This window comes from Notothenia coriiceps, unplaced genomic scaffold (assembly GCF_000735185.1).
Source record: "Notothenia coriiceps isolate Sejong01 unplaced genomic scaffold, NC01 NC01_scaffold00037311, whole genome shotgun sequence".
In the NCBI taxonomy this organism is placed as follows: domain Eukaryota; kingdom Metazoa; phylum Chordata; class Actinopteri; order Perciformes; family Nototheniidae; genus Notothenia; species Notothenia coriiceps.
In genome coordinates, this window is record NW_011370012.1 from 11,879 (window position 1) to 25,507 (window position 13,629).

At 40.7% G+C, this 13,629-nt stretch overlaps 2 protein-coding genes across 3 annotated transcripts in view; one reads left to right on the forward strand and one right to left on the reverse strand.

Moving 5' to 3' along the window:
* Nucleotides 1-1,711: 1,711 nt before the first annotated feature.
* The window catches only part of LOC104967452 (suppressor of cytokine signaling 3-like), a 13,046-nt gene continuing 1,128 nt past the window's right edge, over nucleotides 1,712-13,629 (reverse strand). The window contains exons 1-3 of one of the 2 annotated variants that reach the window (XM_010796910.1): nucleotides 5,842-6,071; nucleotides 4,753-5,104; nucleotides 1,712-4,571 (exon numbers count right to left, since the gene is read on the reverse strand). In XM_010796910.1, the coding sequence (XP_010795212.1) occupies nucleotides 4,026-4,571; nucleotides 4,753-4,881 (675 nt within the window). In that variant the 5' untranslated portion in view covers nucleotides 4,882-5,104; nucleotides 5,842-6,071 and the 3' untranslated portion in view covers nucleotides 1,712-4,025. Of the gene's footprint in view, nucleotides 4,572-4,752; nucleotides 5,105-5,841; nucleotides 6,072-13,629 lie in introns of those variants that run through there. The other variant, XM_010796911.1, reaches the window with a different exon arrangement.
* Nucleotides 8,448-13,629, forward strand: part of pgs1 (phosphatidylglycerophosphate synthase 1) — a gene marked incomplete at its 3' end in the record, with an annotated part of 12,234 nt that continues 7,052 nt past the window's right edge. Inside the window, exon 1 of the mRNA XM_010796912.1 lies at nucleotides 8,448-8,600. Coding sequence (XP_010795214.1) covers nucleotides 8,485-8,600 — 116 coding nt within the window. The remainder of the gene's footprint in view (nucleotides 8,601-13,629) is intronic.

Below are 13,629 nucleotides of genomic sequence, written 5' to 3' on the forward strand. Positions count from 1 at the left end.
GGGGGGGGTTTATCAGTATCTGCTTTTTTAAACTGTATTGATCCCTGGGGGAACATTTTCCAAGTTACCTGGCAGTATATTAAGTAATTATAATTAGCTCAACCTTTACTAGCTGAAACATCAAAGTAATGAACACATTATTGGTGCAATAACTAAAATGTTGCAATTATTATCATCCTTAAAATCTGGGTAATGATGACTTTTAGTAGCCTATATGCAATTCTAATACTTTTGTACTTATATTTTTTTTGTTGTATTTGTATAAAATATTTGAGCAAACATATTTCCTCATCGTGGTATTACTTGATTTAAATCTGATTTGAGTACTTGATCCACCTCTGTGTGTGCTTTTGGGGGATGGTGGTATATATCGAGTATAGAAAAACATTGTGGTTTGAGTGTGTCACAATGAGGTGGGCAGTCAATGAGGTCAAGACTGGCTCATGCATACACACAAATACATGCATGCAGACATTTTGAGTGCATTTGACCATCTGTATGCTTCCCATATGGTTTTTATTGATTTGTGTCCCTGTTACTCCCCTCCTGCTCCCTGGCTTTCTCCCTCTGTGCGCTGATGTTGGAGGAATGATGGAATGCTGGAGGGTAAATCTCTGGTTTCCTGGAAGCTGCTTTGGCTTTATCAGAAGCGGCTGTGACAATACTCCAGCTGATGGGCCAACCGAACGTCTTTCCTATAAGCGCAGATCAGCCAACAAAAAGCCTTCCTGGAAGAAATAATCAGCAAACCGGAGCTCCTTCCTGGAAGAACGCTGTGGATTGCTCGTTACAGGGTATACTCCTAACCCTTTAATATTCTTTCCACCTTCCAGGCCGTTGACATTGGCATGAGCTCAATAATGCAATGAATACAGAAACTGTTAATCCCACTTGAGTTTTAATCAGACTGCAAGAATGTTACTTTAAAAAACATTTGTTTCACATTTCCTTTGAGTTGAATACACAGTGCCCAAACCTTACTGTGAGTCTTTTGATTGTTGAGAGAAAGAATATAAAACTGAGCTCAGTTGTTTGAGAGTCTGGGGTGTTGTGCTTGGCCGGGGACAATGTTGACAACTGTTGAGCAGGCCACAGCAAGTCGTTACCCGAAAACATGAATCACGGTGGAAAGACTTTCTATGACTGTGTGAGATTCACGAGAGGCAAAATATTCCAGCCCCACTAACCAGGCAACTATGGGGAACATAAAATGAGTCATAGTGAGCTGAGCTGGCTTATTTAGACAGTGTGTGTGTGTGTGTGTGTGTGTGTGTGTGTGTGTGATGGTGTTAACATAACGGCATGTTTCTGGGAATCCCTTTGTTACTGTGTGTTGTGTACAACTGCAGGGCACGCCTGACAAAATGGTGGCCACGCCCCTCTCTATATGTTCTCTGATGCCTATGGAATTTACCCACAATGCTCTTGCAGAACATAAAAAAACAAGAAGTGATGATTGCAGTCATTTTAACCCTATGATGAATGTGTGTGCTCACCGCAGTCCGGCTTTTTTTAAAAGCCTGCCGACTGAATAAACACGGCTTTGTTTAACTAGGAAATCCCATTTGTCAGATAATAATGTGGTTGTGAGGCCGGGCATTGCTGGAATACAGACTGCCTCACAATACATTACGGTAAGTTAGAGCTTATCCAGTCAATATTGACTCAGTGAAAGTGAGAGAGAGAAAAGAAGGAGGCAGAGAAACAAACAATGAAGTAACACACAGGGCAAATGCATTGACTTTTGTAAAAATAGTGCTCTTTAATATAAATTATTGAAATATTTTAGAAATATAAATATGTGCAACGTTTCCTTTTCATTTATTTTTTTTGTAATGCTTTGTCATTTCAGATATTACAGCTTGTATTTTGCCAGACTAGTGGCCAGCCTTTTGCGAGAGAGTCTTTATAAAAGACAAAATGATTCACATACACGTGCAGTCCACTGGTGCTACACATGTACACAAAAAACATGGTGCTCAAAAATAAGACTGAGATTTGACCAAAACATTTGTTTATCACTATTGTTCTATGTGAGCGCTCTTGTCTAAGTCAAAATGTTCTGATGTGAAAAGGCTACCACTCCAATATGGATCACAGGTAAATATGAGCACTGGGTAACTTAGCTGCAATGATTAGTAAAGAAAAACAATTGCCAACTATTTAGATAATCGATTAATTGTTAGTCATTTTTCATGCAACAATTGCAGAAATTGCCATTTTCAGCCTCTCAATTGTTAAGATTCCCTGTTTTTCTCCATTTGAATCAGTGAAAAGTGAATTACTTTGGGCTTTCTACTCACAAGACAAAACATTTAAAAACATTCCCTTTGACTTGGGATGGACACTTCTTCCTATTTTCTGACATTTTACAGAATCTATCTGCAGATACATTTTTAAATGAATCTGTCGTTGCAGCCACACACACAAAAAAAACAGTTCTGATCAAATCCGAGTTTCTAGTTTACAAAAGGCTTTTTTTTTGTTGAGAATCACTTTAAGGAAGTCTTGTGTTCCCTTGACATTCAGACAGAGAAACCCAACTGTGCACTCCTGCTTCAGAGGTAACCATGGCGGGTAAGACGGGACGAGAAGCCTTTCTAAAGTTACAGGGATAAAAACACATAACATTTCCTCCTTCATGAACAGCGGTGTGAGAGAAAGCGAGAGAACACAAAAAGAAATACGTTTGAGATGATAATGTTAAGGAATAAATCACTGTGAGAGGGTCTAAAATCAGAATTAAGACTCAGCCATGACTCTTTTTTTCACATGTTAGCGAACGTGGCTTTATATTTACAGGAGCGGCGTCCTGTAGAGCCCCATCATTTCCTCCAAGTCTGGGACATCCATCACATCAATGTTTTTTGTTTAGCAGTATACCAGTATGTCTCCTCCCCCTTCTCCCTCCCCCCTAGCCCCCTCCCTAGCTCTCTTCAATGTCCCTTTCCTAATCCCATTTCCCGCTCTTCTCTCTCCTTCGTGCGGTCTTTCCTCGCAACCTGCCTCATCCTAAATGTCTTGGTTCATCTTCATTGTCGTCATACCCCAAGGAGCTTTAACAGTGTCAGACTGACAATTTTGCAGCCAGTCTGGTTAAAAATAAGTTCTGCTGTTTTGTTTGGTGCCGTGCCAAAGCTTTTGTCTCAGTAACAAGCTTTTGTTTCGGCAACAGCAGCCTGTTTTCTGTCACTGTCAAAGCGCACATGTGACTCAAAGGGCTGCAGAGAATAAGGATGATGGAGGAGAAACAAACAGGAGAAGGTGCTTTGAAATGCCTTTTTTCGCACTCTCTTGTTCCCACGCCAACACAAAATCTACATGCTGGCCTGTACCTGTGTGTGTGAGTGTGTGGGTTAGGGTTATGAGCTAGCGCGCATGACCACTGCTCTCCCATTCCTCTCTATGAGGCAACATTTGCGGGAAGCAGCAGTGGAAATGTGTGCGCCACCGCAACACACAAACACACACACACACACACACTCAGACAAACAAATACTGTATGTTCTTTGTGCCCCTCGCTTGGACTTTGCCTTTTATCTGTGACTCCTCCTTCACTCAACCCCTGTGAACCTTTCTTGTTCTTTGGGGTCTTTCTTTCTGTCCGCTGATCCACAGAGCTCTAAATGTCAGGCTGACAGAGGAGAGGGTTTCTTTTCTTATGCACAATAAACCAACTGTTGGTGTATTGATCATGTCGTCGCTAATATCGACCAATCAGGTTCATCTTCTACGAGGCTCTGCTCTGCGTTTGTCTTAGGAAACATTGACCTTTTAGCCCTTGCTTCATTTGCCACTCACATTAGTGGTCAGTTTTTGCAAGGCAGGACGGACGAGGTAATCATTTGCTACCTAAATGCCACTCCTCATTCCAGAGGTGAGACCCGGTGGTGTCCGTCGGCGCCGAAGCAGATCTGGGTCACATGAAAAAAATGACCTCACATTGGCTAACTCCGGTCAGTAGCGCATATTCACGTAATTGCGCTGAGAACTGGTCTATAGTGGAACTTTTGGGTTCCTGTCAGTCATATAGGAGCATCATACTCCTCCAGGTAATCTCTAAGTGTGTGTGGGATCTGCTCGGTTCCCTCTGACCCCCCCAGGTTGTTCAGGGTCCTCCTGCACATATGCTGCAGGGTCGAGAGGGAACTGGAGAGGGGTCGCCTCAGTTCCAGGGGAATCCTCTCTCCGCCCGTGTGTATCAGATAGACACTGAAACGTTTCTCTTTTGACTCTCGTGAATTCCCTCCACTTGCCCCTTCTCTGCTCCTTCCACCATCTCTCCCCATGTAGTGCGTTATGAGTTTCAGCACACAATCAAACTGCGGGGGCTCTTGGGTGTTTTGGGGGTCCGGCTGTAAGAAGAAGCCATTTCCCTCGCTGTGGATGCGCAGGTTCTTTGTTCCTCGGGCCGTCTGGACAGAGAGGGTGAAGAAGTGGTGGTGGTCCGAGGAGTCGCGCACCAGGAAGGTGCCGGGGGCTTCAGAGCGCAGCAAGGAGCTGGCCTCCCGGCCCCCCACAGCCCCCCAGTAAAACCCACTCTCCTGTAGCTTTCGCAATGCACACATCACCTGAAATAGGTAGAAAATCTGTTAATATGTGATATCAAAAATCTTGATCTGAAAATGTTTTACACAACCCTTCCATCATTATGGAGAAAAAGCCACTGTTCTGAAACCCCCTGAAGCACCCAGTCTGTGCATAGTGATGCTTCAATAAAACACACAGCTAGGAGTCTCAGGTGGGACTGACCTGCCGGTAGTGTGCATGTGACCTGAAGGGCTTGTAGTGATGTGGGGTGAAGTTGGTCCCCTGAACCCTGGCCTCTGGAGGGTTCACGCTGCTCATGGCGAGGGGGCTGCGTCCGTTGAAGGCTACCATGGCGCCATGGCCCCCTGCCTCTGCCCGCTGGTTGAGGGGCAGGGGGCCCAGAATAGGAGCGCCAAGGGTGACAGGTAGGAAGGAGTTTGGGGCAGAGGGGGACGGGAGAGAGGGGGAATGGGGTGAGGGTGAGGGTGGCGGGGTCACACACCGGGTCCAGGGCCCCGGGGGAGAGGAGTCTGATGCATCCAGAGAGGGGCTGGGAGAGAGCACCTAAACACAGCTGGAGAGAGGAAGCACACATTACACATCTACATAAGGCTCATTCAGAAAGATCAGGCTACTGAAACTCATTCATAAACATGGGCATGAATAAATGAACACTTTGCCCCACTGGAGCTCTCGGTTTACCCCCATAAAATGCAGTTATGGCGACTGTGACAAATGCATATGACAAGACTGGGCATGCAGCAGGTTATATTTAGTTTAAATGAATCCTCGCTTACTCGCACTGAGCCTGCTGCTGCTGAATACGCAGCCAGACAGCAACTGGATCCTGATTGCTTTCAATTGTCTTCGATCGGGCGTACCGCAACAAGGGATTTCAGAAACGGGGTCACTGTGAAAGAGTCCGGCGCGATTGCTTTATCCCCCTCTTTCAGTGAATAACTCCTTATTCCCGGCTCGGCCGAGCCACTGAGGCCCCATTCTCCGGTTTCACTGTGACTAAAAAGGTGTCCCGTTTGCTCTGGCTTTCTCTGAGCCCGTGAAGGGGACCTTAAGACGGCTTCACTGCCGCCGGACAGTGCGGGACAGCGGAGCAGCATAACGGTCCAGAGCCGCGGTGTTGCGAAACAACCCAAAAAATACACTTCCATCCTCCTGGGCTGCACTGCACCAACAGCCCAACAGCAAATAATAACTTTTGTGCTTTTACTGACATTATCACATCATTGTTCAGTCATTATAAAGGATTGAATGATGCAGTGCTTAGATGTCTTTTTAATTATTTCAACTTACCTCGCAGAAATGCTCAGCCCCGCACTGCAGCCGCTCGTCGCCAAAGGAAAATATACGCAAACTACCCGAGAGTAGTGCTAAATTAGTTATTAACTCAGGCATTAAAATCCAAAAAAAGTATCCAAAAAAGTGTGTGGGTTTCTTCCCTGAGCGGAGGAATGTGGCGGCGGTATCTGCCGGAGAGACCGTGTCCGTGTGTCGGGGAAGGTTACTGGAGGTTGTTTCCAGTGAGTAAAGCCGATGTTCGTAAGGCTCCTCCTCCTCCGTGCAGAGGCTCTTCCAGTAAACACACGCACGCCGGTGCACACACGCACACACGCACAGAACAGACACACGTGCTCGCGCTCTTTCTTGGCAGATTGCCAATAAATAATCAGCGTGACCTTTGCCGGGCTGTTTCCTGGTACTGGTGGGTTCCCTTTTGCACAAGGTGAGCAAGTTAAAAGCTCTGCATGTGGAACAACACTACAGAATATTATGTTACATTATTATATGAATGTTACAGATGTTATTGGCAGATGTATATGGGGAGTCTGCATATTAACATGAATACCTCCATAACCCAGTATAATGACAAATGAGGCATATATGATATATGACATTAATTTAGCCTTTTCATTTGCAAGTACAATTCTTCGATTACTTATGTTACTTATCTCAATAATGAAGTACTTCAAATTATTTTTTTACTTTAGCTGTCTAACACAGTGCATGAAGTATTAGAACAACATGTCTCCTATGACATGAAAGTAGAAGTTTAAACAATTAAAGTTTAAAGTAGCAGTTTTTCTTTTTAATCATTACTTTAATGTCATATTAAAACCTTTGCATGGATATAATAATATATTAAATAATTATAATGCTATAATAACAACCTTAAAATGAGTACTTACCACTAACCATGTGAGCGTATACCAGCAGTATCATTATAACAATGAGCATCAACTGGGTGTAGCTCGTTTAAAGTCTACAGATGCTATAATTAAGGACTTGTTCCTGGAACAAACTGTAGTTTACACTGCGTCCGTCCCGCATGACTGAACACTTTGAAAGGTTGAAGTCCCACCTGCAAAAGGCTAAAATAACAGAAATGTGATTGCTTCTTTCAAACTAAAATAATATATAAAATCGTACCTAAAACTTATTAATAAATAAAGCCAAACTGTGCAAACTATAAAACCATAATAAGAATAACAACAATACTGTTACTTGTGGGGTATAAATCAGCGCTGGTGCTCACTCTTTGCTGTGGACCTCTGCTAAATACATTTTTAGGTTCAAATAAAGGGTATTGATATTTGAATCATACAACATTACCACAACACTGTTAAAGACAATTTGACTATTGTTTGCCACGTTGATGGCCAGATGACACATTTTGATTAGAAGGAAAGATTGTAATCATCCAACATTTCGCAGAATAAGGATATGTTGTATTAAGTTGGTGAAAATGAAGTATATTATTAAGGAGGTCATGTGGATTTATATGAAAAGCTTTTCTTTACTGTGATAATGCTTAAGTGAAGTATTTGTTATAGCCCAGTGGTTTTACTCTTTAAGTATCATTTTGTGGTATTTGTACTTTACTTGAGTATTTCCATTTTATGTTACTTTGTACTTCTACTCCACTACAATTCAGAGGTAAATATTGTACTTTTACTCGACTACATTTATGCAGTATAGTTATTTTGCAGGTATAGATTAATGATAAACTATATGATCAACACTTAAATAAGAGTTCAGTTACACCTAGATTCAATCCAACAGCTACCCTGCAGTAAATTAAGTCATTAAAACTGCACCTTTACCAGCTTTGATAACACTTTAATGATCAATAATTATAATCAAAACATACTGTATATATTATTCTGAAATGGACCAATCTGCATAATATGTACTTCTACTTTTTATACTTTAAGTATATTTTGATGCCAATACTTTTGTAACTTTACTTGAGTAACATTTTGAATGCACAACTTTTACTTGTAACATATTCCTACACTCTGGTACTTCTACTTTTACTCAAACAAAATAAGTATTTCTTCCACCTCTGGGTGTTACAATAGTTCTACTATATAAGGTTTATTTTTTAGTCACCCTAATTATTCATCATCATATGTTTATTTATGATCTGTTTATTCTCTCTTTTCTTTCCTCAACAATGATTATTTTACTTTATTTGTACATTTATTTATTTTTGGAAATAATTTTGAGTCTTTAAATATGATTTTTAGGATTATTGGTATACATATGTGTTGAATACTTGTTTGATCTACAACTATGATTATTTAACATCATATCTCTATATATGTAATATATCATCTGAAAATGATCATTGTGTTGGGGATTGGATTATCTCTATCAGTCTGAACGTGTTTATACAGTAACTCAGTAGTTTGCAAGGTAGTTTGCTCACTAGTCATTAAAGGCATTTTAACCCACACAAACAACCAGTTAAATTATTAAATTGATGTATTAATTGGTGTTGCAGGTAAAACTTTAATACTTATTATTTAAAATAATTAAACAATTAATACCCTTCTCAGTGCCCATCACTTTCTACCTCAGCCTGCACAGCAGCAGAGTGTCTGTCAGCTGCTCGTTGTGTCTATAAAGTTTTTTCAAAGCCTCTGTGCTGCAGCAATGGCGGCTCCCATGTCCTGGAGGAGGCTGGTGTACTCCGTGTACCCACCGGCCATCGCAGGGGTTTTTACCCGAATATCTGACCGGATCTTCCGCGCAAGAGACAGGAGAGGAGGGTAAGAGACCGGCTGGTTCACAGAGACACTGACACCAGGATGCAAATACGCTTAAAGCTTTCCATCCTGCAAAAGTTAAACATGCTTTGCTAATGTTGTTACTGCTAATGCGCCTATTATCGGACCAATGATGCTCTTTTGGGTGATTGTGTTCATTCAAAAATCTATAACCACCAACTTAAAACGTATTCGCGGTGAAACTATCGTAAATGTTAAATCAGATTTAGTTAATTTCCACCATAATGCACCTTCAGAAATAAGCTAACCTTTAGCTAAAGTAACCAAATGTTTGAACATGGTGTTCTTCTGTGTGTTTATGTAACTGCCATTTTACCTTAGCTGACGCCTGACACTTCACTGGTTTCGCAGGTTTGTCTTTCAACCTAAGGTGATAATACTAATAACACTCTTAATCATAATTTAACTGCGACTAAATAAGTTGTAGTAATTTATTTCATCACGAGTCCATGTTATGTGTGTTAAGTGATCCCTCTCCAAGGACTCACAGGCAAGCAATACAAGTTGTGTCTAGGATTGATCAACATTTAAAAAATACAATACATACAATTTATGTTAAGTGTGAGCATATTTGAAAAATAATGGAAATGGCAGGATGTCCAGCAGTTTCCAGATGTTTCTAAACAGATCCACACCACCTCCTCTCCACCACCATGTCAGAGGAAAGGCATCTGAAGCACATCATTCACATAGATGGGAGAATAAAGCAACCACACGGAGAGAAAGACGGGGAATAGGAGGGGATTCAGCATTTGAGAGGGGTCCCAGGAAAGATAAACCTGTGTTAAAAGAAAGCGAAAGTCAGGAGCCAACAGCATGACACCTCTGAGCATAATGCTGCTGCTGTCTCATATTATCACTCTATTATCAGACAATGCACACATCCTGTCGCCATCACACAGTTAGATCTAATTTAATGGAATTTAAAATCATTTAGTGATTTAGGGGTGTTATGGCAATTATAATCATCACAAATCTTTTTGTATGATTTATTTTGATTTTTATAAACATGACGCATTTTAAAGTCTGTTTTAACAGTGGGGTTTTCTTGAAGTTTTAATAAAATAAGGCTGAAAAACAAATATATAAAAAATTGGGAATTATATAATACTGTATACATTTCAATAAATAATACTCAAACGATAAATAACTGTACATTTCATCAAAGTAAATAGATATTTTAAACAATATTTTTGGTTTACTGTCCATTGGAATGATTTCAAACCTGTTTTTATTTATCCTTATAATTATAAAGGAGTGCCTTGAAAATATGTGTTTACATAATTTGTGGTCAAAACGTTTGAGACCCACTAAGATAACTTGGACTAAAATTACCTCACTGAGCCTCTCAGTCTGACAGGAGAGCTCTCCTCCACCCTGGTTGTAGAAACATCTACTTCTTATATCCGTTAGCGCAGCTAGCACCAGATTCTAATAACAACAGCGCCGGTACCGGTGCGCCCTCTCTCTCTCTCCCTCGCTCGCTCTCTCGTTCCCACGCTCGCACTTTGGCTGTGAGCTGCGGGCGCCAGATAAGCCAACATCCCCCACTTTCATCACTGACAGCGCTCATCGTACAGGGCAAATGAAAAGTGTAACCAGGGTGAAAAGGGTGTTACCTTTACTTAATTATGAATGTTGTTACATCAAGGCCGAAAATTAGGATGAGCACCAACGGTCAAAAATGTTTTTTCCTCTCCCAGAGCTCCCAGCGCAGCGCCCCCCAGATCTGGGGCCCTAGGCGACCGCCTATGTCGCCTAAGCCAAAAATCTGCCCTGCCAGTGCATACAGTGGCAATGTCTCAAGATTTAGCAAAAATACACCTTTATTGGACATACAGTAACACAAATACTACAAATCCACATAACGGACAATCAGAAATGAAAAAGGGTCGCCACTTATTATTATTTTAATAAAAAAATAAAAAGTAAAACAAATATTTAGCCGCCGCTATTTGTATATAGGGGAAACACTGATGTGAAAGGTCAAGTTATTAAAACATCTTGTCCTAATCTTAGACCGGAGACAGGTTGGAGCCTGTTTATTATTTATCTCTCACTGTAATTGTCCTTAGTGTTTAATGTCTTTGTAGCACGTGGTTGTGCCTCACTGTGGTCACATTGACTTTTTACTAAGTGATAATGCAGCACCATGGTGTGCAACAATTGATATAGCTGCAGCAGATTCATGACGATGGTTTTGCAGTTGGCGCCTCATGTTCCTGTGTCATGGCCATATGATAAAAAGTGTTTTCTAAATATGCATATAGCGCTTTGATAATGAATGATTACTTGGTTGTAAATGCTAAGACAAAGACCGGCTTTTACAGTTTGCTAACCGAATCAAATGCGGATGTAAAATCTATTAAAAGACAATGAGATTCCCATCAGGGAATTTAGCAAAACGAGGAAGACAGACGACAGCATTGTTTCCATCACGTGATTCACATCAAAAGGGATTTGGCGCAAACCAAAGTAAAATAAGCTCCTCTATTCATCGCACTAACAACAGTCATGCATTGACTTTGCCTCTAACCTCATTAAATATGAGGGAGTTCACTTCATTTCAATTCAATGACATTTCTTAGATGTCCTGCTTGAATAACAAACTGTATTTGTATGGATGTTGATGAAAAAATTGAAACATCTGCGTCCTTTTCTATGATTTAAAATCCCTTTGGAATGAGTTTTATAGAGGTTTTTTTATTTCACTGTGGTCTCTGAGGTATACATTGATTTTATATCACTGTAAACAGTCCTAAAATCTGAAAAATCATTTCAAAGTGTGTTTCTTATCTCTTATCTTTTACCAGTCAGCTGAGGGCCCATAACTATTACTTAGTTCCGTGTGTTCCCCTTATAGATCCCCTCTCTTTCGACTCCACTTTGAGCGATAGAATTACTAACAAAACACTTATATACTAACAAAGGACTGGCTTATCTAAAGCCAGTTGAGTAGCACTTGAAATGTTTTGGCTCTATGAAACCTGATGTATTTGTATGATCAGTTTTCTTCTAGTTTGTATCTTCTTGGTCGAATGCACTTATTTTCAGTTGCTAAATTAAATGTAATAACGTTAGTCATTTGCACCGCTGTAAAAATGCAGAAAGTTCAGCGTCATCGCCACGAGGATGTTCTCTCACGCTATCGTTTTCTATTTAAATGCTATCTAGAGTGATATGCGTATTTTAGATAGGACTCAAATTCCAAACATCGGGGAAAGCCCCTCGCCCAAGAAGTTCTAGCTCAGCAGAGTGGCTTTGGAAAGAAGCCCTGAGCTGTGAGCTTTGTTTTTATGTGACTTTTGTTTCCTCCACATTCTTTGTGTGTGTGTGTGTGTGTGTGTGTGTGTGTGTGTGTGTGTGTGTGTGTGTGTGTGTGTGTGTGTGTGTGTGTGTGTGTGTGTGTGTGTGTGTGTGTGTGGAAATGAATATGAAGGAATTTAGTAGACATTCTGAGGTTCACACCCCACCCTGTCTTTATTTAATGTGGTTGCATTGTCAGGCAGATTGTATGGCAGAGACAACAGGGACGTGGTGTTCGGGGGGGAATTTTAGGACACAGAGAACGAAAATCCAAACGCATTGTTTGATCAGCAGAAAAATGATCTGATGGTTATTTTTTGTTTGTAAATTTAAAGTCGAATTCAAAACTTTTTACAAAAAAAAGACCAAGAATAAATAAATTATAGACAAACGCACAGTAAAAGAGAAATAAAGAGGGGGGTTTCAAGTTGCCTAAAATGTTTTAATATGAAAATATTCACTGCTGCATTGACTGCATCTTAAATACTTTGCGTTCAGTCTTTTTAGTTTTACAGCAAAAAAGCCAACACTGGTGATTTCATCAAAGTTAGCTGAAAATATTTAGCGTTTTAGACTGTTGATCCTCAAACTGTGGGAAGTTGTTACAGAGATGTGTTTTTTCCTATTTCGTGATGTTTTATTGACAAAAGGCATTAACCAAGAAGTCAAACTGGTTGCTCTCATTTAATTGCACTTGATCATAATGTACCTTTGCCAGGTGTCAGCTCAGGCCGCAGAGCTTCCCTGCCAAGAGTGAGGTTCACCTTGGAAGACATCTTGTCACAGAGTTTACTCTTCATATACTCAGTCTGACTCTGACACCTGAGAGTCTTCTGGCTCCAGTACAAAAAGACAATACCAGAGACTTGTTCTCCTGGGATTTATGGCACTACTGTACTGACCATCCTCTAAAGCAGTGGTTCTCAACTGGTGGGTCGCAACCCAAAAGTGGGTTGCGGACCCGTTTCGAGTGGCACTGAGTGACACTAGATGGCACTCAGTGTGAGTGAAGCAAAAAAATTGGAAGAAAAATAAATTGGAATTTTTTTTTTTTTGGGGGGGGGGGAAAGTCAAACTTTTATTTTGAAGGCCCGATTTTCTAACGCTGTGCATGCAGTCGGCGTTGGACTGGAAGTACCGGAGACCATAAACGGTTTTGAAAACTTCTGTCACGTAGTGATCATCTTCTCAATAAAACATCTTTGCTGATGTTTTTTTCGAGTACTGATGGGAATCAGAATGAAGTCCCCACGGAGAATAACTTTGCGGTAGAACCATAGACTTATAGGTAGAATAGAACTCTTCTTTATNTTAATATGTCGGGTAGTAATAGATTTATTTATTTTCTTCTCAGAGTGTACCAGAATGCATAGTTTATGTTAGTATTTCTAAAAATCTCCTGGGGGAGAATCCCCCCAGACCCCCTGCTGGGGTTGGGTTTTCAGCATATGTGCCTTTTTATATAGTTCAGCTTTGACTCCATCATCTCATTAAACCTTTTTTAAAAGCATACTTTAGTTCTGTGAAGGGATATAAGGGATATATGCACTGTACTTCACTTTTATTAATATTGTATGCTGAAAAGCGTATATATTACAGCACGTTTTTTTGTTGAATAGATTTGAGTGCTTCAAAATGTTGGGTCGCAATGTATTGACCAAGTAAAAAGTGGGTCCCGAGGCCTGACCAGTTGAGAACCACTGAC